We start from the raw sequence: 22,680 nt of genomic DNA, 5'->3' as shown, positions 1-22,680 counted from the left end.
AAGGATCCAGGTAACTATAGATCAGTTAGTCTCACCTCTACCCTTGGGAAAACCTTTAAAAAAATTAAGATATTTATGGGAGTCCAGCGAGAAAAATAATGCTGAAGAGCAACCAGCACGGATTCATAGCAGGAAGCCTAACTAACCTTGTTTCTTTTTATGACCAGGTCACAAAACGCTTAGATGCAAGAGTCAAGGTAGATGTCATTTACTTGGATTTTAAGAAGGCCTTCGATACCATATCACATCCTATTCTCATAAATAAACTGAGCAGCTGTGACATAACTGATTACATGGTGAGGTGGGTGACAGTTTGGTTTAGGGGTCACACCCGGACAGTGGAGTCCACACCCAAGCCTTGTGGTGGACTCCACTGCCCACATCTCCTAGACAGATGTGGGCAGTGGAGTCCCACAAGGCTCAGCCCTTGGACCTGTGCTGTTCAATGTCTTCATCAGTGACTTGGACGAGGGCGTAGAGAGCACTCTGTCCAAATTCACAGATGATACCAGATAATGGAGTAAAATAAACACACTAGAGGGTAGGGAATTAATCCAGGTGAATATAGACAGGTTGGAAAAGTGGGCAGAACAGAATAGGATGCCATTCAACAAAGATAAGTGCAAAGTGCTGCACCTAGGAAGAAGGAATAACAAACACACTTACTTACAGGCTGGGGGAAGACCATCTCAGCAGCACAGCAGTGGAAAGAGATCTTGGAGTCACTGTTGACACCAAGATGAACATGAGTCGTCAAGGTGATGAAGTGATCAGTAAAGCTAACTGCACTTTATCATGCATTAGCAGGTGCATGATGAACAGGTCCAGTGAAGTTATACTTCCCTTCTGTGTGGCATTGGTCAGGCTGCAGATGGAGTACTGTGTCCAGTTTTGGGCATCGCACTTCAAGAGGGACGTTGATAACCTCAAGAGGGTGAGCCACTTGTATAGTTAGGGGCCTGCAGGCAAAGCCTTACAAGGAAAGATTGAGGGACCTGGATCTCTTCAGCCTCCACAAGAGAAGGCTGAGAAGTGATCTTGTGGCCACCTGCAAATTCATTGGTGGGGGGGCGGGGTGCAGCAAGTAAGAGAAGATGCTCTGTTTACCAAGGCACCCTTTGGAGTAACTAGGAACAATGGCCACAAACTGATGGACAGCAGATTTAGGTTAGACATCAGGAAGAACTTCTTTATGGTAAGGGTTGCCAGAATCTGAAATGGGCTCCCAAGGGAGGTGGTGCTCTCCCCTACCTTGGGGTCTTTAAAAGGAGGCTAGACATACACCTGGCTGGGGTCATCTAACCCCAGTGCTCTTTCCTGCCCAGGGAAGGGGGTTGGACTCGATGATCTACTAAGGTCCCTTCTGACCCAAACATCTGTGAATCTATGAATGCAGTGCTTATCTCAGAATGGCAGAAGGCACTTAAGGCAGAAGTTAGGAACTCACTGACCAAGATAGTGGGAGTACTTGAATACATCTGTGAGCTGCTTCGAATGTAAAATGTGGATTGATCCTACTACCTGTTTGCTAACTTCATTTAAAACAGAAGACAGCTTAAAATCCCATTCAAGCCTCAACACAGAATACAATTCTTAAACAGATTTCTGTTTTCAAGATCCCATTCATAAACATGGCCACAGGCTGTGACAAAGGAAAGCCCTCTGTATCCATATACATATAACCCAGGGTCCCACTCCATGCCTAGAACTTTTGCCACTCTGCAATACAGATAATAAATCATATGTTAAGAATTCTTATTCACACAGCGTGCACATTCCTGGTGCACTGAGTTTGCATAGCTGCAGAATTTTCAAACAACAGAACTGTTCATCTGATCTCACCTGTTTTCCTGCTCATCCATCTCCTCTGAGTTAATTTGCATTTCTGTTTCTTGGACATTTGAGGGAAATGTGAGGGTCTGCATTATGCAAGAGGTCATACTAGATCAATGATTCTCAGCCAGGGTGCTGGGGTTCTATGAGGCCCTTTGAAATGTGAGGACAAAAGCAGATAAGTGTTGGCTCAGGCTCTCCCTGCTCCCCTGCCCACAATGCCAGACTCCTCTGCAAAGAGGTAAGCATGGTAATAAATACTGTTGTTTTGAAATAGGGGTGCCGCTCAATTAAAAAAAGTTATGGAGATGTGTCTTAAGTCTAAAAAGGTTGAGAACCATTGTACTAGGTGCTCACACTGGTCCCTGCTGGGTTAAAATCTGTAATCATATAGGGTGCTAAGTACTGGTTTTATCTACACGAGACACCGACTGCGCAGCCGTTACTGCACAGTTATTTAGTACTTGTATACACAAGTACTAAATGACTGCACAGTAAGTGTAGTTACTGTGCAGTAGCATTGTCAAATGGCTTTTAGGTGATGCTGACTGCACAGTAGCATAGCATCAAGCTTCGTGTCACATGATACTACTGTGCAGTAGTAACAAGCTACGGTGCAGTCAGCAAGTTGTGTAGACATGGCCAGTGTCAGTGGGAGCTCGGGACCTTATTGCATTAGATCTATAATGGTATGATCCATAGAACATCTCAGGGTAGTTTAATTCAGGATACCTTTCGCTATTAACTTCAAAATTCGAAATTTCCCATATCTCACTTTTCACCAGTAAAGCTGCATATAGCCACGTCAGATTTAGCAATTGTCTGTGCGCTAGATTCCCTCTGAGTATAAAGCAGAGAGCTCTGCCAGAAGAGTGTTTTCCATGGGGTCTTCTTTCCTTCAGAGGGTTCTCCAAACCTGTTGTTGTTCTGAGTGTGCTGCAGAGGCCGCTGGTGTGAGTAGGCACTAGAAGAGGGCTAAGGCACCTGTAGATATGATTTCTGCTAGGGGAGAAATGTGGTAGGAAAGATAGAATCCATCTCATCTCTGCCCACTGCATACGAGTGTGACATGCCTGAGAAGGGGCTGGGGGAGGGAAAATGATACTGCAGCATTTCTTGAGGGCACAGCTCTCCTTAAAACATGCTTTTGCAAATAGGTCCAGGGCTGCCTAAGCTCTGGAATGACCTTTCTGAAGAAGAGTTTTGGAAAGTTTTCATTTAGATTTAAAAGGCCCTGAAGAAGTCAGCTGCCCAACTCCCATCAAAAGTCCTTGGTACTTGGACATGTAACCACATCAGGGGCTTTTGAAAAATCTCACCCTAAATGCACCAACAAACTATGGTGAAAAGTGAGCAATGCTCCAATGCAGTGCTGCTCATCATTTTGGCTCTGCAGGACAGATGAGTGGCCTGGGGCTTGTCTGCAGGCCAGATCCCTCATGAGATCTGTGCTCAGGGTTGGGCCCTGCGTGCCTGAATCAGGCTGCACATCACCTTGTCCCAGTCCCGCGCCACCATAGCCTAAGCCCTGCGCTTCCATGGTCTAGCACCTCAGACCCAGATCAAGCCCTATGCTATCTTAGCCCAGCCCCTGTGCTACGTTGGTCCCACCCCACACTGCTGGCCCTTTGTGCCTGGTTTAGCCCACAGGACCATCCTCAAAATTTGGCAGCAGGGGAGCAGCAATTAACATTGCCACCATTCCCCTGCCACCAAATTTGCAAATCCATAGGGAGTCTGGTGAGTCAGATGATACATCTCAATGAGCCAAATTTCTCTGGTGGACCAGGAACTGAGCACCTGTTTCAGTACCTTTAAAAAAGCATTGGATGAAGAACAACCTGCAGATCACATGCTGTTCTAAAATGAAACAACTCTTACCATTTTACAGCATCACAGGCCAAGCAGTCCTGCCCATTGAGTTTATCGTGGGTGGATCTTCACGGGCAATTAATGCAATACAATAAATTCAGGAGCAGTTTGAGTGAGAGTCAGTTGCTCCCAGCACAGCATCTATACCTATGCCCAGGACAACAGCAATGGGAGCCAGAGCAGAGTAGATCCGTGGCTGGCTGGGCTGCTGACTGGGTGCAATGTGTGCCCGCAGTCAGCATCTACACTTGCATTTCAGCGGAGTAAAGTACTCTGCCATAAGATAGTATTGTCCCCAACAATACTATCCTCAGTAGAGTTAATTAGTTTACTGTACCCTAATACCAGAGCATGAGTAGACTGTGAGGTTTTACTATAGAGCTAATTAGTCTATTCTACAGTAAAGTGCACATGTAGATTCACTCCATATAACCCTAACTGCTGCTGTATCTGAATGCCTCACAATCATTAATACATTCAGCCTCACAACCCACTAAAGAAGGAAGGAAGTATTAAAGTTCATGGACAAATTTTCAGAGATACATGCTTATATCTGCCAATGCACAAATGAGTGACTGTAAGCATCAGTGGCTGGATTTATAATTCCAAACACAATCGTTTGAAGCCTCAGAATGGTGCCTATGGAAAGGGCCTGATTCTAAGGGATAGTCTCCAGTAGTTGTATTCAATTGAAGTTAAATAATACAGTGTTCCTTACTGTTGGCTATGCAACTCTCAGTGATATCATTTACTTTATTCATTCTTAACTTCTATGGCTTTGTAGTTTATTTGTAGCCTATGACTACCCTGATTGACTGATTACAAAGTTGACTAAGGATGGTAGATGACTGTGAATTTATTTATGTTGCAGCCATAAAATGATCTCTACTTTGGAAAAAGGAAAATATGAATTTTCCTTCTGTTGTGAGCTTAGAAAATGATATAAGTCCTAGTCATAAGTTAAACTTAACAGGGGAAAAATGGGGAAGAATGTCTAGCTATTAATAAAACAAACTGAGTGCAAGTCAGAGGCATCACAGCATGACTGACCTCGCAGCAGCACACAGGGCAGCGTCTCTGCTAGCAGGGCAGAAGCACAACTGCTGTTTTGTGCCCCCTTTGTTCTGCTACCTGTGTAAGGTTGCCAGGCTAAAGAAACACAGGAACTACCACAGCACTTCAGTCACGACTGTAGAAAAAAATAGAATCCAAATGTCTCTCTCCCACATTTGTTCCTAACAAGGGCTCTGTCCTGTAAGTGCTTGGTCATGAGAGTAGCCACTTTGACTATAATAGTGTAACTCATGGAAAAAAAAGTGATGGCTTATCATGCATATGAAAATACCAGGAGAGTGGTAGCTCTCCATATTGCAAGAAGAGCTTGTCCTGTAGGAGGAGTGTGAGATGGTCTAATAGATTGGGCATGGGGCTGAAAGCCATGATTCCTTCCAGGCTAACAGTTGCTCTGCTAATAATTCTCTACAGCACTCATTAATACCACCCAACACCAAGCCCAGGAGCACCACTAAGAAGCATGTCCTGCCCACTTGGTCCTGCATGTGATGCAATATAACCAATATAACCATCTCAGAGCAGCACTGTGTGCTCATGCACTCCCCGGTGAAAGTGCTTCTGGTCCACTTCTGGATCTGCTGCCAAGCGCGCTGGGGACTACTCCCTCCCTCTCCCTGCCCCCCCCCCGACGCACTCCTGTGGGGTGCTCCATCCACCCACCATCACAGCATTCACAAGCCATGCCTGGTACCTCAAAGTATATAGAAAAAACATTTAAACCTGTGTCTATGTCTGAATGATTGAATCTTTCTGAATCTCTCCAAATTGATTTAGAGGGTAGCGATTTGATTCAGAGAGATTAAAGGGTCTCCTGATTTAATTCAGATTCAGAGATTCAGCCACTAAATCAGGCCAAATCTCCGCCAAATCAAATCATCAACCAAAGCTTTGCACAGCCCTAATAGATGTCTGCCACAATAAAGCAGCAGAGTCAATTACCTCCTTTGTTGCACCACTGATTTTCCTTTCATGTGGCACAACAAAGGGTAACAACATCTATTTATTCAGCATTTGTGCCACCATAAAAATGTTAAGGCAGAACAATAAGATGCCAGGTGACATCTGTTTCCACCCTTAGACCCTCTGTCTGAGTCACGTTGATTGGCGCTTGCTCATTTCTGCTCCCAAGATAGCTACAGTACCTTCAGTCCAGTACTTCAAGGTAACCTGTCTTATGAAGGTTAATAAAAAAAAGTATGGTATTCTAAAAGTTGTACATATACTGAATACAAGAAATCCCAATATCTTTTGATTGACGAATGTGAAGGGAATAGAAGTGAAAAAGGGAAAGATGAACTTAGAAAGACGCGAAAAGATGGTGGATGTGGATCAGAATGATTTGGTTGAACCATACATAGGAGAGAAAGAAGGGAAGAAAAAACTGTCAGGATAAGCAGCTAGAAAATGAAACAAGCAAGAAGAACAGAACCAGGGAAACAGAGACTGAAAGGAAAAGGAAGAAAGTAAACAGTGAGGGATGTTCTACCATTATCTCCATTCTAAACTGAAATCTCTGGACTGGCTTGTTGTTTCCTCTGCACTAGCAGGCAGGATAAATGTTGGTCCAGAATGGAGAGAGAGCAAAATGAAGTGAAGTGAATGGATGTGTGAGGACAAGCAGGTAAAGGAAATAAGATAGGAAGCAATACAGAATATGAACAGTCCATAGAGAGAAGTGCATTAACTGTGGCACAGAAAAGGCTGGGATCATATATATTTATATAATATTTTCTTGCATACAATGCATATCTTTTCCCTCAAAATCAGGCCCCCAAAATTGAGGTGCATGTATTAAGAAGAAAAGTTGATTTTCTGCCCAGGATAGAAATTCCTTGCTTTGATTCCTGCTCCACAGTGCAGCAGCTGTGACATAGCTATTCAGGCAGCTGGGGGAAGCCAGTTGACTTAGTAGCTCTGTTCTCTGCTCCACAGGTGTTAACAATTGCCCATCCTTTTTAATGGTCTTGATGCTCCACTAAGCAAACTAATCTTTCTTTAGGCTATGTTGCTGTCTGTTAGCTGCTTCTGGTTTCTCTCCTATTTCACAGCCTAAGTAAGAAAGAGAGGGTGAATCATTTTACAATTAGGTTCTGTTCCTGGTCTATGAAGCCATAACTCTGGAACAATCATTTTTTCTTCATTCAGCCTTTTAAAAACAAGGCATGTATTATATTCTGGGATGTGTTGTATGCAAGAAAATATGGTATATAAAAAAAGATCATGATCCGGTTCTAGTTTCCCAATCTCTAAACAACGTGTGTCAACATCAGTATGTGACTCCAGTGCTCAAGGTTGTACTCAGTGTTCCTTCTGGCTGCAATACAAGCATCAAGCATCAAATAATGATCTTAGTGAGAAAAACAGGCTAAGACCAGGCATCTGAAATACTGACTTTTACCCCCTACTTTGCTGCATCAGTTCAGATCATGTGAGAAGTCTAAGAACTCTGCTTACCCTGGCAGGGGGCTTGAGAGCCATTGCCTTTTGGAACTTGCTATCCCTGGCTGGGCCAGGCCAAGAGCCAAACAGATTCCTGGGCATGATGCAATGAGTACTGATTTCATTTTGCATTTGACTTATAGTTGTTGTTTGTTTTTTTTAACTGTGTCATAATCCCTGTAACTGAGACAGAATTAGGCAAACTATGACTTGCAGGCCAGATCCAGCCCACCAACTGATTAGATGCAGCCTGCAGGCGGGCACCTGCCAATTGATTGTGTTTGGTCCACACCTGCCCCTGCAGCACTCCTCACAGGGCCAAGCCCTGCCTGCTCCCACCCAGGGCAACCATGCCACACTCCCACCCTCGCCTGCCAGTGGCCACCACCCCAGCCAGTGTGCACGGCATCTTGGTGTGGCTGCTCCTGGTGTGGCCCCACCCACCTGGGTACTGCTCAACTCTTCCTCCTCCTGCCCTCACTGCACCACTCGGGGCAACTGGTAGTGCAGTTTGCAATAGTGACCATGTAGATGCACCATGTAGATGCTGGGCACCACATGCCCAGCCAATCAGGGATGGGGGGAGTGGGGGGGGGCAAGCTGCAGCTGGGCTGTTTCTGCCCCAGCATGTGGAGCTCAGGCTCCAGCTCCCAGCCACCTTCTATCCAGTCCATGTGCCTGGACAAGTTCTACTGCATGTGCTCCCTTTCCCCCTCTTCCACCCAACCCCGGCTGGCTCTCAGGACCTAGCACACAGGCAGCCCCTCCCCCACACACATATGACACATCCCCCCCATACACACCGCACACACCCTCATACACTCTCCACACACACAGTATATGAGTAAGACTTTATTTTGATCTACTATGCAATTGCCTCTACATACACTACTCAAATACATAGGACAAAAATGATTTTTAAAAATAAAATTAAAATCTAGTAGATGTTTGATTTTTAGTATACGATTTGTGCTTTATCTATAATTCATTTAAATGAATCTTCTGAAAGATTGTATGTGTATGGCCCTCAACAGCTCACCAAAACTCATGAAGTGGCCTACCAGCTGATATAATTCCCACCCCTGAATTAGGAGGACACCCAGGTGACATGGCAATGGATGCTATTCAAATTAATCCAAAAAACAGATGAGAACAATGTGTTGTCTTGTTTACCTTTCTTGAGTCTGGAGGCTCTGCTCCCTATCCAGAGTGAGCCCTAACAATCTGAGATTTCCTTGTGCTTTACTCTCCCCGCACTCAAGGCCCGACACCACAGTCAACATGGACAGTAATAAAACAAATTACAGTAGTTCTGGCAGCCTAGCCAAAGGACAGTGTTAAACAAGTGGCAAAAGGCTGCAGCTCAGTCCCAGTTTATTGCTGATGACTTTAACAGCTCTCAATGGCTATTGCTATACTTGTTGATGGTCTGAAATAAAGCCTCAGCTCCTGCCTTTTTTCTTTAAATAAAGCCTGAGCTTCTAGCTCTCTGGAAACCTGGCTAGTGTGCACACGAAAAACAGGTTATTGCCACCTCCAGGCCACTGTGAAGCATGGCCCACACACGTAGCTCCTACTCCATGTGGCCAGTTCCTGGAAGTATGGCAGCATAACAGCTACGTGATGTTAAGTACATGCTCACACTGCTCTTCAGCTTCATGCATCAAGTATACACATTTGGCACACATTCAGGACTGTTCTAAGGTAGCTACATTGCCACATATCTGGTACACGGAGCATGGGAGGCAATGGCATGGGCAGGACATGCTCCACAGTGATGCTTCCAGGTGGTAAAGACTCCATGGGCTAAAGGTTCAAAAGAACCAACATTTATTATTCTTTCTAAAATTATTATTTTAAAGCCAGTCTACTGCTTTGGAGAACCCCACCTTGTTTTTAAATGAATAATGCAGGGGGAGGAGGCAATACTGCAGACATAGATAAATATAGCAGCTGTGTAATGCAGAGAGTGAGGGAATCATGCTGCCATGAATCAAGGAGCACGTATGGAATATGCAAGCTCATTCTTAACTAGACCTGGTTTTTTATATTCTTTCTACTGCCATGCCCTTTAAACTACATAGATAACGATGGCCTTTTTCTACTATGGGAAGACACCCTAATATTGCGGTTTGAGGCTACGTATGCTGCTACCCTTTTGCAAGAAAGCAAGCCTCATTTCTTAGGGGTACACAGAAAAAACCTACTAGTCATAACAGATGAATACAATATAAGTACAAGTGATGGGGTCCTTTACCTATGTGATATAGGCATATATAACACCAGTCCCAAAATATACATTTGAATTCCAACAGTACATATTGTACCTGCAACAACACCTTTGAGATCATACAAAATTTTTTACAAAAAGAAGTACATAGGAAACAGTTTGCTTGCCCTAAGAGAATTTATTTTTCTTGGCAGGCAAAAGGCAACATTTAAAAAAATGCAAGCAAGTAAAACAAGCAAAATCAAATTTGTGTTCATATAATGTTTTGTGTCGATCATTCAATGTTTGGTTTGGATTTTGAGCTTCTTAGTGTACATGCCTTACATTTTTTGACAAATGTCATTTTTACTTTAAAAAGCCTTTTCACTTGGAAATGTTGAATCGGAATCTTTTGGAAATTTCAGAATTTGGTTTTCAAACATGCTTTTATTCAGGAGATTCACTGAAATAGAACCTGTTTTGCAAAGTTTCCATTTTGATGACCTGGCATTTACAAATGAAAAAAAAATGATTGGTCAAAAACTTCCTCACCAGCTTTGATTGTAATGTGTGGATAGTCTGTGATAGAGTTTGTAAACCTATGAAGTCTCCTGCACAGATCATCAAGGATTATGATTAATTCTAAACAGCATGGAAGAATTTCTGTGGTTTTTATAACAGACAATGATGGCCTGATTCTCAGTCATGTTAAAGTCTTTCTTCGTCTGAGTGGCAGTAAATAGGGTCTTCAAAGTTTTGCTTTGTACTACCAGAGCAAAATAAAGAGCTCTGGTAGTTTAGAAAAAGTGGTAATTCAGGTGTAAAGATTTGCCTACAGAGAAATCTTATACTGAGAGTATAAGTCATTATAGGCTCTCATGCGAACACTATTATTCCTTTAAAAGTGTGTGTGTAGGAGGGATGTTCTGTTTAGCTTATGCCAGTTGTAAAGGAGTTTACCTTAACTAAGAAGGGTTATCTTTATACTAAATAAAAGAAACAAGAGCCTCAGCATGGGAGTTTATACCAGTATCATTTTAATGTAACAAACTTTCCTATGCAGGCAAGGACCAGCACTTTAGAAAGACAATCAGCCATTGAAAACCAAAAGTGAAAACTTGAATATCATATCAAATTCATTAAAAAAATAATTCTAAAGAAAAATGCACACAATGTGTCTTTTCACAGAGATGCAAATATCCTTCCCCTGCTATTTTCCAGGTCCTCTCTTTAGCAGAGATTGTCAATCAGGCTGAATTTTTGTGTGGATCTAACAGTGTGAATTCCCTTTCAGTCAGTTGATGACAGGAGTCTACATTTCACCAACCGATGCCAAAAATATTAAATCAAACCCATCAAACAAATCCCAACTTCCCACTCAAAAACTCAGCAAGGATATCAAAGAATGTTAGTACAAGTAATTTTTTTGCTGATGTCACACTTTGATCTGCTGTGTAATTGGGTCACTGCATCGAAAATAAATTTTAATGTCCACAGTGTGAATGCCATGCTAAAGATCCTGGCTGTAAAATAGCAAGGAACCTTTAGAAAAGAAATCTTTTGAGGGGAAAAAAAACTTTTAGGGGAGTTTGATCAGTATATGTAATCAAATAATCAAAAGAAGGTCAAACATTAAGAACGTTGTTCATGGGCCTAATTCATAGTAAAAGATCAGCATAGGTCCACTGAAGTTTTGCAACTACCAATTGGTTTTCCCCACCCAAAGATTTGGCTCCAGAAGTTTTGCTGAGCAATGTGCAGCACTTCCACTTCTGTCAAAATCATGGAAATTGCAAGTGTTCAGTAATTCCAATTATTTATTTTAGGATAATTGCACTAGCCTTTGCCAGTCAGGCCCAGGGTCTGTTCAGTCTGGTATCCTGTCACTGACACCAGAGGCTTCTTAGGTAAATGTAGAAAACTGACAAAGAGCAGCTGTGGGATAATCTATGTGAGATAATCTGTGCGTTGTAACCAAGTTTTCTTCAGATCTCTGATGGATTTGCTTAAATGCTGAAGCTTGAGGTTTAATAGTCCTTCCAAAAGGTTTGTTAGTATGTAACTATCAGAACTCTAAATATTTTGCATACATGTGTGTTTAAAAGAAGTGCTACTTAAAGCTCTCACCCCAAGGTACGTTCAAGCACAACAGGAGCAATGCCCATCTATTTTAAGATGGATCCTCTCCACAATCACAAACCTAAAATCCTCATTCTTTCCTTAAAGGTCCCTTACTGATCAGAGAATGGGATTATGAAAAAACTGCATAAATGGACATTGCCAGACTGTGATGGACATCACATGGTTTCAGGTTAGCAGGGTTAATGAAGGGTGATCAACCAGGCAGAAGGAAGGAGATGCTATGTGGAGAGTCTTCAGAGCAGCGGGTTGGGGGAAGCTGTAAGAGGAGGAACATGAGGATACTGATTAGAAGAGAAGGTTCCTAGGCCACATAAGCAGTAAAGGAAAAGAAAGGGATGGTCCTTCACTACTCAAGACAAGGACACTAGGTAGGAACCCAGAGAAGAGGGCAGCCTTGGGATCCCCAACTTCTCCACTGCTACAGGAGGGGACATGATGATTCTGGATGTAAAGAACCACGGGCCAGTGAAACCCCGACTCAGGAGAGGCCAAACTCTGGGCAGAATGCTCTCTGGACCGTGGGGGTTGAGTCTTAAATTCATTACCCCCGAAGATGCCTGGGTCTACACCACATTGACAGAAGAGATCAGGATGTTCAGGATGTTAAAATGAGTAGGGTGCCAAGTCTGGCCATGAGGGGATGCGGTGGACAGTGACTCAACTTTTTGCAAAAGACAGCAGTAGGAAGCAGGTTCCAGAGCTCGGGATCCCTGGTTCAAAGCCTTGCTGCTAGGATCCTCACATTTAAAGCAAAGAAGTTCTGCCAACCCCAGCCCTTACAGTGAGGAAGTGCTAACAAAGCAGTGTTAGCTTGATCGGGACCCAAAATGTTTGCCACCCTATCATCCTCCTGAATGACTTTTCTACTGCACCCAGAAAGAAATTGGCAGAATCCCAAGCACAGGTATACTGTGTACTCTATGGATAACACAACTCACTGCCTCATATAGTCCCAGGTGAAGTCTACAAATTGTTTTCAGATTTAGCCCCCAGTGATCAGAACAGAAAGAGATGATTACAATCTTGTGGCCAAGTGCTGCTTGAAACCGCATCCTGCCCTTAGCTGATTCTGCAGCAGAGGATTCAGCAGCACCCTTCATTGGAAACCTGCATAATAGGAAGGCAAGTGCATTTCCGCCGAGTAGGGTACTGGTAGCATCTCAACCAACACGTTTTCTTTCCCCCCAGCCTATTAAAATTATCTCTGCCAAACGGACTCCAGCCCTCTGTGCTCTAATATATTCCTTAGGCATTCTTATGCATTTCCACCAGGTTTCCCTAACCATTACCTTTCAGAGATAAGTGGCTTTCTATGAAGTTTTTCACTGTCTTCTGATATTCATCTTCAGTCATGTGAATCTGCGACACATTCATTTTTGGAGAACACTCTTCCTTCACAACTGTGGCCCGTTTCTCCTTAGGTGGCCAGCACGTGGCAGATACTTTGAAACCTGCTTCATCCAGGTTCCTGGTAAATGTCCGTCCAATGGAACTGTTGGAAACTAGAATTATAATTGCTCTCCCTTTTATGTCTCTCTCCATTTTCTTCACAACTCGGAAGGAGAGGAAGATAACAAAGCAGATGAGGAGAGCAATTATGAGGCATGCAAAGGCATAAAGGAAGCACGAAAAAGTGGAAGCAAGCATTAGATCCACAGTCAGCAGGAAAAACTGTCTGAAGAGAAATGCCATTGTTTTAAGGAATTAGCCTGCTCCTCACTCATCAGTTTGCTGAGAAATCTGCTGGGAATCACAGCATGCAGCTATGCTGTTATGAAGCCAGACAGCATTGCAAAACATGCAGAGGCAAGCCCCAGCCCCAGAGGGAGGATGAATCATTATCCTAGCTATAACAACTACTAAGATTTCCAGTCCACATACATTTCAGGAGACAGCTGTCTGGGCTCGTGATGTTGACATGGCTATGTTGTGCATTTCATGGTTTGCCAGGTTGAAATCTAAGAATTCATTTCATGAGGGAATTTCATAATGCAACTCTATCAGAGCCAGTGATGGATGGTGTTTGCCTTAAATGTTAATTTTAAGGGGCTTTCTTGAAATATTGTGTATGAGAGACGCTGAGAATTGTAAGAATAGCAATAATCACCATATCCAATTGTTATACTGATGTTATATTGATGTTATGAGTTATACTGATGCTATGATTCATCAGAGACTTCAGTTAATCTGGGAGAAAACCCAAGAGAACAGTCGCTGAAGTTGTACTTTCATGTAACCAGTTTTGTTTTAGTTGTCAAATATCTTGTGTAGAGAACATTACACTTCCAATTTAAGGCACTTTATCCACTTGAAATTTGTGGATGTAACTAATTCTCCTTACAGAAGAAATTAATAAGATAAAAGTATGGAATGGTATATGTGCATCCTAAGTCACTGTGATAGGAAAGATAGGTTTGGCAGTGCTCTGAACCATTTATCACAGTACAAGAGCAAAAGGATAATAACATCACTGAAAGGCAATATTGTAGACTGGTTTATAGATTTCATAGATTTCATAGACATTAGGGACTGGAAGGGACCTCATAAGATCATTGGGTCCAGCCCCGCCACCATAGGTGGGAAGTCAAGTGGGATCAAGTGACCCCAGCAAGAAAAATATCCACTTGTTTTTTGAAGGAGTCCAGAGTAGGTGCTTGCACCACCTCTGTGGGTAGTTTGTTCCAGACCTTGGACACTCACACTGTGAAGAACATTTTTCTTAGGTCTAGTCTAAATTGGCCTTCCTGGAGTTTATGGCCATTAGACCTTGTTATCCCTTGGGGAGCTCTGGTGAACAGGTGCTCTCCCAGGTCCTGATGTACCCCTCTTATATAATTGTAGGCTGCCACCAAGTCCCCCCTGATTCTTCTCTTCTCCAGACTGAAGAGTCCCAAGTCCCTCAGCCTCTCCTTGTACTGCCTTCCCTCCATGCCTTGGATCATATGAGTGGCTCTCCTCTGGACTCTCTCAAGCTTTTCCACATCCTTCCTGACATGGGGAGCCCAAAACTGGACACAGTACTCAAGCTGTGGTCTCACCAGGGCCAAGTAAAGTGGGAGGATGACTTCGCTGGTTTTGCTTGAGGTGCATTGGTGGATGCACACCAGAGTTTGGTTTGCTTTGCCAGCCACAGCATCGCATTGGTGGCTCATATTCATCTTGTGGTCAGTCAAGATCCCCAAGTCCCTTTCAGTCATGGTGCTAGTGAGTGTAGCACTGCCAAGCCTGTAAGTATATGAAGGTTCTTCCTACCAAGGTGCAGCACCTTACACTTCTCTGTATTGAAGGCCATCAGGTTTTGGTCGGCCCACTTTGAGAGTGTGTCCACGTTGGCCTGTATCCCCAGGTGTCACTGCAAGCAGAATGCATGCAGTGATTAATTATTCATTAGTGACAAATTAATAATTCTGATGCTGGGGGGAGGAGGAAGATCCAAAAAACAACAGATTAAACCACAGTGGCAAATAAAGCAGAGTTTATAGAACTTTTTATAATTGATGAAAGGAAAACTTCTTTCACAGTGCTCAGTCCAGTTGTGGTCACACCTGAAGCTGAGAGCTTTGCAAGATTCCAAAAAAGCCTGGGTATTTATGTGAATAACAGGAGCATTCAGCAATATTAAACACTAAAATATTAGTTCTGGAGTGAATATAAACTTTCATGACTCACCAAACACTAGCTAATGAGGGGTGAGTAGAAAATGTTCTCTATAGGTTCGGAACCTCATTACTCCTATGTCCCTGAGAAGTGACCAGTGCTGGTCAGCATTAGAGAGAGCCTACAAGACTAGATAGGTCAGAGGTACAGTTCAGGGTGACACTTCCTACATTCATGGTTCATAATAATTCTGGTTTCCAATAAATCATTGCTTAAATGATGTCCTAATTGAAATGAAACTTTGAAGAGGAATTTAACAGGGCTCCCTTCTTCCCTTTCTGACACGTACTTGGGACCAGCAGAGAGCTCAGATGGAGCTTAAAACAAATGCTGCCTTTTTGTCAGCCTTCCTTCTCCCTTCCCGTAAGGAAAGAGTAAGGATGTTCAGAACTTGAACAACAGGTCCTGCACAAGGCAGGTTAGAGCATGCAAAGTGCCTATGCTGAGACTTCGCAAGTGTGTAGTGATGGGACAAGCGTGGGAAGCCCCCTCCCTGTTAAAGCCAATTACTAACCAGCAAACAATATGGAAATGTGCCCTTCTCAGCCGTTCCTTGTGGAGAATTTCTCCAAGCGTACCCCATATTTATCTGATTGCCACAAGCACACTCTGACCCCATTTGCCTGGTTATGGTGATTCAGTGCTAGATGCAATCCTAGGTGCAGCTTCCTGAACACTTGCTCGTAGGGCATAACACATTGTAAGAGGCTGTTTAGATCCATTCCTGTTCTGGGTGCAATGGGTACTGACTTCTAATATGAACCACACTTGTTTTCACAAGACTTCTGTGTTTCTGTGCAGGGACCTGCTTCATAGTTTGTTAACTTACCCCTATGGGCTTTGTAGCAATCTGTTTCCATTAGATTCCAGGTGGATTTTTCTCTTATCTGCATGTTAATCATGACTTGCTCACATTGGTGTGTGCACAGATATATGCTGAGATATTCAAAGCTGCCAAAGGGTTTCAGATGCCTTCTTCCCTTTTAAATTAATGTGCCATCCACAAAGAGTAAAAGTAGGTAGCACAAGTCAGCTAAAATGAGTATTTTAAACCTGTTGTACTTCATCTCTAAGCCTGTTCATGGAATTCTCTTTGTTTCTAAAACAGCAGCAGGAGTAGGAATTGAGAAACAAAACTGCATTTTTCTATATTGTTCATCAGATTTATCTTTTTTGGCTTTTCATTTAAAACTTCTCTTATTTTCAGTGTTAGGGAAAATCCTAAATATTTCAGTTTTAAAATGATTTTTATTTGGTTTATTGTTGGATACATCAACATTATTAATGAAAATGGATTTCTTTTTTCCACAAGAATGTCTATTTCATGAAAAAGCCATGCTAGATCAAAAATAGCTTAACTTTGTTTTAATTCTACTGCCTCTGCCCTTCTTGCTTCATTTAATCTTCTGGAGTTGCCATGAAAAATATTTTTAAAAATAATAGTTTTGTTTAATTAATAATATTAGGGGAGGACACTGTAGTATTCCTACTCATTTTAATTTTGGAGTCTATGGGTGCATCTACATGAAATGCTTACTCTTGCCTAATTAGCTCCACAGTAAAGTGTCACTATCTACATAAGTGGTGCTATTAGGCCAGACTAAACTAATTAACTCTACCATAGGATAGTACTGCCCAACACAAGTACTATTCTGTGGTAGAGGTATTTACTCCATCACAACATTCTTGTAAAAAGTGACCCTGCAGGACTGGCTGAGGCAGGAGGATGCTACAGTGCGAGGCTGCCTAGCTGCTAGCCCCACACTGTAGCACTCTCATGCCTCATCCAGCCCCTCTGCAATACATTGAGCTAGTCAGGAGCAGCCCTGGGCTGGCAGGCTGACCCCCTGGACCTCCTGCCAGCCAGGGCTGTGCTGCCCCAGCTCAACATGCTGTGGTCCAGAGCACATGTTTAAATGCTGCACCCAGGAGCAATAAACTCCAGTGCAAACTGCACCAGGGTTTATTGCATTGCATTAATATGCATGTGTAGATATTCTCCATGTGCAGGAGACCAGCAGAACAAAAGAATCTTGTTTTCACTGAAGTCAGTGGGAATTGTGCTGTTGACATCAATTAAGCGAGAATTTCATCCCAGAACTTTCCCCTTGATTTACTTGAGTTTAGATTTTATTACTTTCATAGCATTTTGCAGTGTTTGTTCATTTTCAAAGGCCCCTCTTGAGAGAAGCGTTTGTGCTGAGCAAGGTTTTGCAGTCTCTGGCTGAGGATTGCCTATTATTGCTTTTTTATTATTATTTGTATTACAATATACCTCAGAGGCCCTAATTAAGTTCATGTTCTAATTAGATTATCTACACACACACACACACACACACAAACATACAGGTAAGGTAGCCCTTGCCCTAATAATCTTACAGTCTAATTTGCTGGCATTATGACAATTTTTAACTTCTTGTGATGCAATCATATGATATCGTATCTTCCTTTTTGTGCACACATTCAAAACTTATGATTTGCACATTTGATAAGTATAAATAATGATTTGCACATTTGATAAGTATAAATAATGCATATAGAACCATAGGACCAGAAGGGATCCCAGGAGATCATCTAATTCAACCCCTGCTCAAGGCAGGATTATTCCTGGCAACACCATCCTTGCTAAGTATTTGTTTAGCCTTCGTTTAAAAACTTCCAAGGATGGAGAATCTACAACCTCTCTTGGTAATCTGCTCCAATACTTAACCACTCTCAGGGTTTAAAAGTTCTTCCTCATATCCAATTAAAATTTCCCTTCCTGCAGTTGAAGGCATTACTTCTTTCCCTGTACACAGCATAACTGTCCTCTTTGTTGCAATTCTTTTTGTATTTAAATATTGGATTTAAACCCTGCCCTCTATCCCACCCCCTGTCTTTCTTTTCTCCAAACCAAATAGTCCCAGTTCTTCCAATCTTCCCTTGTAAGACCTCTAACCATCTTTATCCTTCTCCACTGAACTCTTTCCAGTTCCTCTACATCTTTCTTCAGCTGCCATATCCAAAATGGGACCCTTATTAGGTAAAGGCTTCACTAGTGCTGAACAGAGTAGAAGAATCACTTCCCATGACTTATATCCATTATCCCAGTGCCTTTTTTGGTAATAATAGCACACAATTGACTCATAATATTCAGCTTGTGGTTCATTATACTCTGCAGGTCCTTTTTTGTAAAAAATGCAGCCTAGCTAGTCATTCTTCAGTTTATATTTGTGCTTGTCCTTAACTCAAATTCAGTCAGTTAATTTCATACTATTTCAGACAGATTCATAAAAGTCATTTTGAATCCTAATCCTATCCTCCAAAGTGTCCACTACGCTACTCAGGTGGGCATCATTTGCACATTTACTTGGTATGTATTTAATTCTGTCCACAGCCAGGCACCAAAGGCACAGAGGCAGCAGCAACTTCAAGTAGATGCTGGGGCAGTTGCCTTGTTTGCCTATCCTAATTGTCAATGAAGTCATCAGTAAAGATATCAAACAGTCCCAGACCCCTGAATATGAAAAATCTCAGTAATCTTCTTTATTAAATGACTTCACAGTGTAAAGCCAGCTACTCTTTGAGTCACAAGAGATAGAAGAGAGAGCTAGAATTTCAATGGCCTAGTCTCCTCTTAAAGGTCACTAGATATTGGTTAGGCAGAAGGTTAGGCAGGGTGGCACCTTAGAAACTAATTGGTATTATTATAATATTTTCATTCATGTTTTGGAGGGTGGGATTGAGCATACACTTAACAAAGTTGCAGACAACACCAAGTTGGGTGGAGTTGCAGACACCCTGGCGGGGAAGGGCTAGGATCCAGAATGAGTTTGATGTATTGGAAAAAATGGTCTGCAATCAATCAGATGAGATTCACTGAGGACACGTGCAAAGTCCTGAAGCTGGGATGGAATAATTGCACATGTAAGTACACACTGGGACATGACAGGCTAGATGGCTGTACTGTAAAGAAGGACCTGGGAGTTACAATAGACCATAAACTGAATTGAAACTAATGGTGTGCTCTTGTTGCAAAAAGCCAACCACATACTGGGTTGTATTAACAAGAGTGTCACTTCCAAATCAAAACTTCACCTGATGCGCTGTGTCCAGTTTTGAGCCCCAGGCTTCAAGAAGGTTGTGGACAGTTTGGAAAGAGTTCAGCACAAGAGTGAAAAAATTATTAGGGGCCTGGGAAGCAAGACTTTTGAAGAAAGGCTAAAAGAACTAGAGTTACGTTGTCTGGAGAAGAAAAGGCTGAGGGGGCATTTGGTAACAATCTTCTTATACTTGCTGTTCAGGTATTTGAAGACTTTTCTCTGGCCATAGGGGACAGGAATAGTAGCAATGGACTCAAGCTGCAGCAGAGGAAATTTAGGTTATAGATTAAGAGGAACTTTCTAACCATCCAAGTGGTAAAGAATTGGAACAGTTCTATCTAGCAATGTTGTGGGATCTCCATCCCTGGAAATGTTCAAGAGCAGTTTAGGTAAACATATGTCTGAGATGGGTTATTCAGGCATGATCCTGCCTTGAACAAGAGGCTGGACTAGGTGACCTTGTAAGGTCCTTTACAGCCCTACTTTCCTAGGATCCTTAGGCAAATGCCCAACATTTTCTAAAAATCAGAACCATTGAATATATCACATTAGAAATCCAAAAATGGAGATACTCATGATTGGTAGTAACTGTTGAAAAACATGATGGTACTGGCCTCTGCACAGTATTCAATATGTGTTTGGTCTGGAAGAAAGATAAATTCCATTTACTGTCATTAAGTTCTCCTTACAGGGTCAGAAGCTTAGTAATATTTCTTTAAAGCAAAATGGTTCTCTAAAGTTTTAGACACCTTTTCCCATGCCTTTCAAGCTTTTGAATATAACAATATCGCCACCTATTGACCATTAGTCTTCATTGCTATAAAAGGCATGTTCCATAAATGCTGGCTAACAGTTCTTCTAATCTAATTTGGCTCTGCTAATTAAAAGCTACCTGTGTTACAATTCATGTTTCTTTAAAAAAAAAAACTGCTTTGACCTGAAATTATTCTATTGTATGGTTCTTTTGGTCCTGATTTCTTTTTACTTTGCAAAAAATGCATCAAATAGGAATATTTTGAAGAGTCATTGTGCAATAGTTCTTTAGCTGTTTTGTTTTATATTTATACACTGCGTGCAAAAAAATTATAGAAAAACAGTGATTAAGGTTTCAAATTTGAAGTACTCAACACTAAAAGTACAGAAGTAAAGTTGTACCTGCAACATCCTAATTCACGGGTTATAAGCCAAAGAGACCCTCTGTATGGCACAGGCTATAGAACTTTTCAACTGTGCTTTGTACAAATGCATTGTGATCAAGTCATTAATTACATGACTGTAAATTACTTTTTCTGAAATACCATTGCTTGATTCAGTACCCAGGATGGACTGGGCTTAGGGAACGAAACAGCTTTTCACTTTTAATCTTCCTCATCAAGGGCCACTGCTGTGCTAGATCAAGTGTTTATAGGAATGAATAAGTATAAACTTCTAGTGGCACCAACTGTAGTTGCAGAACAGTTCAAATGAGCTACACTGCTTAATTGTCATAGTATTGAATGGTGAATTGGGTGTGCAAGAGTCTGTTGCAGTCCACACCTGAGACTCAGGGCCATGGCAGAGAGGTTTGAAATTCCCAAAAGGCAAGATGATTAAATGAACTCTGAGCCTCTCCAGGACATAAAACTGATGCCTGTGATTTGACATTTCTCTGTAATGAATGTGAAATGACTCAAATGCTTATCATCACCACCACCATGATTCAAAATTTTCACTGTACATAAGAACATAACAGGTGTCATACTGGGCCCAGTAGTCTGTCTCTCTCAGCCTGCCACACTACCTTAGCAGGCTGGGGGATACCGAGGTAGTCTACCTCCAAACAATCCACCACTGCCAGCTCTATATGCTTGCTTTTCACACAATCCATCATCCCACCTTTGCGTCCTGCTCCAACAAGTGGCAGGTCACTAGGCAAAGGCAGGGGTGAGGGTCCCCAGTGGACAAGTCTGTTTTCCACCCTGATCCCATGAGCCACCTGAGACTTCAGCTAGTGGCTCCTTCATGGAGCCCATCACCACACGTGTGTATCTGGCATGCTTTACAAATACAGGCAGTCCTCGAACTTATGACACAATTGGTTCCTGAAAACTGCATCTTAAGTCGAAATGTTGTAACTTGGAACCAATTTTCTCATAAGGAACAATGTTATAAATGGGGGATTGGCTTCTGAACCTATCTGCACCAAAAATACCCCAGAATTTTGTACTCGATCAATTATAGATGCGTAATATAGCTACATTAATGTATTTATATTGTAAACAGCAATCATATTGATTTGGAAGGATGTCTTTGAGGTGACTTTGCTGGACTTTTTGAGGGGCTCTTGGTTGGGCTGACATCATAAAGTTGAAACAGGGTGTCAATTTATAAACATTGTAAGTGTGAAATGTTGTAACTCGAAACATTGTAAGTCAAGGACTGCCTGTAGTAGGCTGCAGAATGGAAGCATTTGAAGAAAACTTGAACTCTTCAAGCTGCAGTAGCTTTCTTTAAATGGAAGTAGAAAGAAGTCAGTCAAAGGACCTATCCCTGAGTCAGGCGCTCTAAGCAGCACTCTGGTAAGAAATGAAAACCGGCTAGCTTGTATAGTATGATTAAGCACAGAAGCAGTGACTTCGGATGACACTTCTAATAAAACAATACAGTGACTCTGAGAGATCAGGGACTGTTTGAGCTACAGCAGTGCAGTGGAAATTCTTGCTAATGTGGTAGCTCTGACCCCAGGAGGAGAGATATGTGAGGGAGAATGGATCTGATTTGAGCTAAGCAAAACTCTGCTTTCCCTTTGCAAAATATCACAAAATAAAATCAGCATCAGCCCACAAGGTAACCTGAGAAGGATTCCTGTTGTCACTGAAGCTCAAAATCAACTTTTACCTGCCAAATCTGGAACTTCTCTTTAATAATTAAAATATCAAGCTCTCCTGGAATCCAGTATAGCCATTAGTCTATAATATATAGACTATATATTATACTTATACTTACATATAATATAAGTTGAAGTACATTCCTGTGGTGGCTTCATTAAGAATCGACTGTGCCATACAAATTATGGGGAACTGATTATTTATGAGGCCTTTGAATAAATCAGTTGGAACCAGTTATAATGTTATGAAAGGACTCCTGCTATACTATACTGATGAATTAGAACAGGCACTTTGGCTCTGAGTGATTACTGAACCATGTGTGGTAACAGAAGTAAAACAAACTAAGAAAATACCTCAAGGGGAAAAACAGTCATTATAGATTTCATAGATTTCATAGACATCAGGGCTGGAAGGGACCTCGGGAGATCATCGAGTCCAGCCCCCTGCCCAAAGGGCAGGAAGTCAGCTGGGGTCATAGGATCCCAGCAAGATAACCATCCAATTT

At 42.1% G+C, this 22,680-nt stretch overlaps 1 protein-coding gene across 1 annotated transcript in view; it reads right to left on the bottom strand.

Moving 5' to 3' along the window:
* LOC109319495 overlaps positions 1 to 13,336 on the bottom strand; it is a 30,634-nt gene extending 17,298 nt beyond the window's left edge. The window contains exon 1 of the mRNA XM_019549103.1: positions 12,859 to 13,336. Coding sequence (XP_019404648.1) covers positions 12,859 to 13,261 — 403 coding nt within the window. The 5' untranslated portion in view covers positions 13,262 to 13,336. The remainder of the gene's footprint in view (positions 1 to 12,858) is intronic.
* Between the last annotated feature and the right edge of the window lie 9,344 nt (positions 13,337 to 22,680).

The sequence above is a fragment of the Crocodylus porosus genome, unplaced genomic scaffold, assembly GCF_001723895.1.
Source record: "Crocodylus porosus isolate Cpor-Errol unplaced genomic scaffold, CroPor_comp1, whole genome shotgun sequence".
NCBI classification, from domain to species: domain Eukaryota; kingdom Metazoa; phylum Chordata; order Crocodylia; family Crocodylidae; genus Crocodylus; species Crocodylus porosus.
This window is presented reverse-complemented; position numbering and strand designations above follow the sequence as displayed.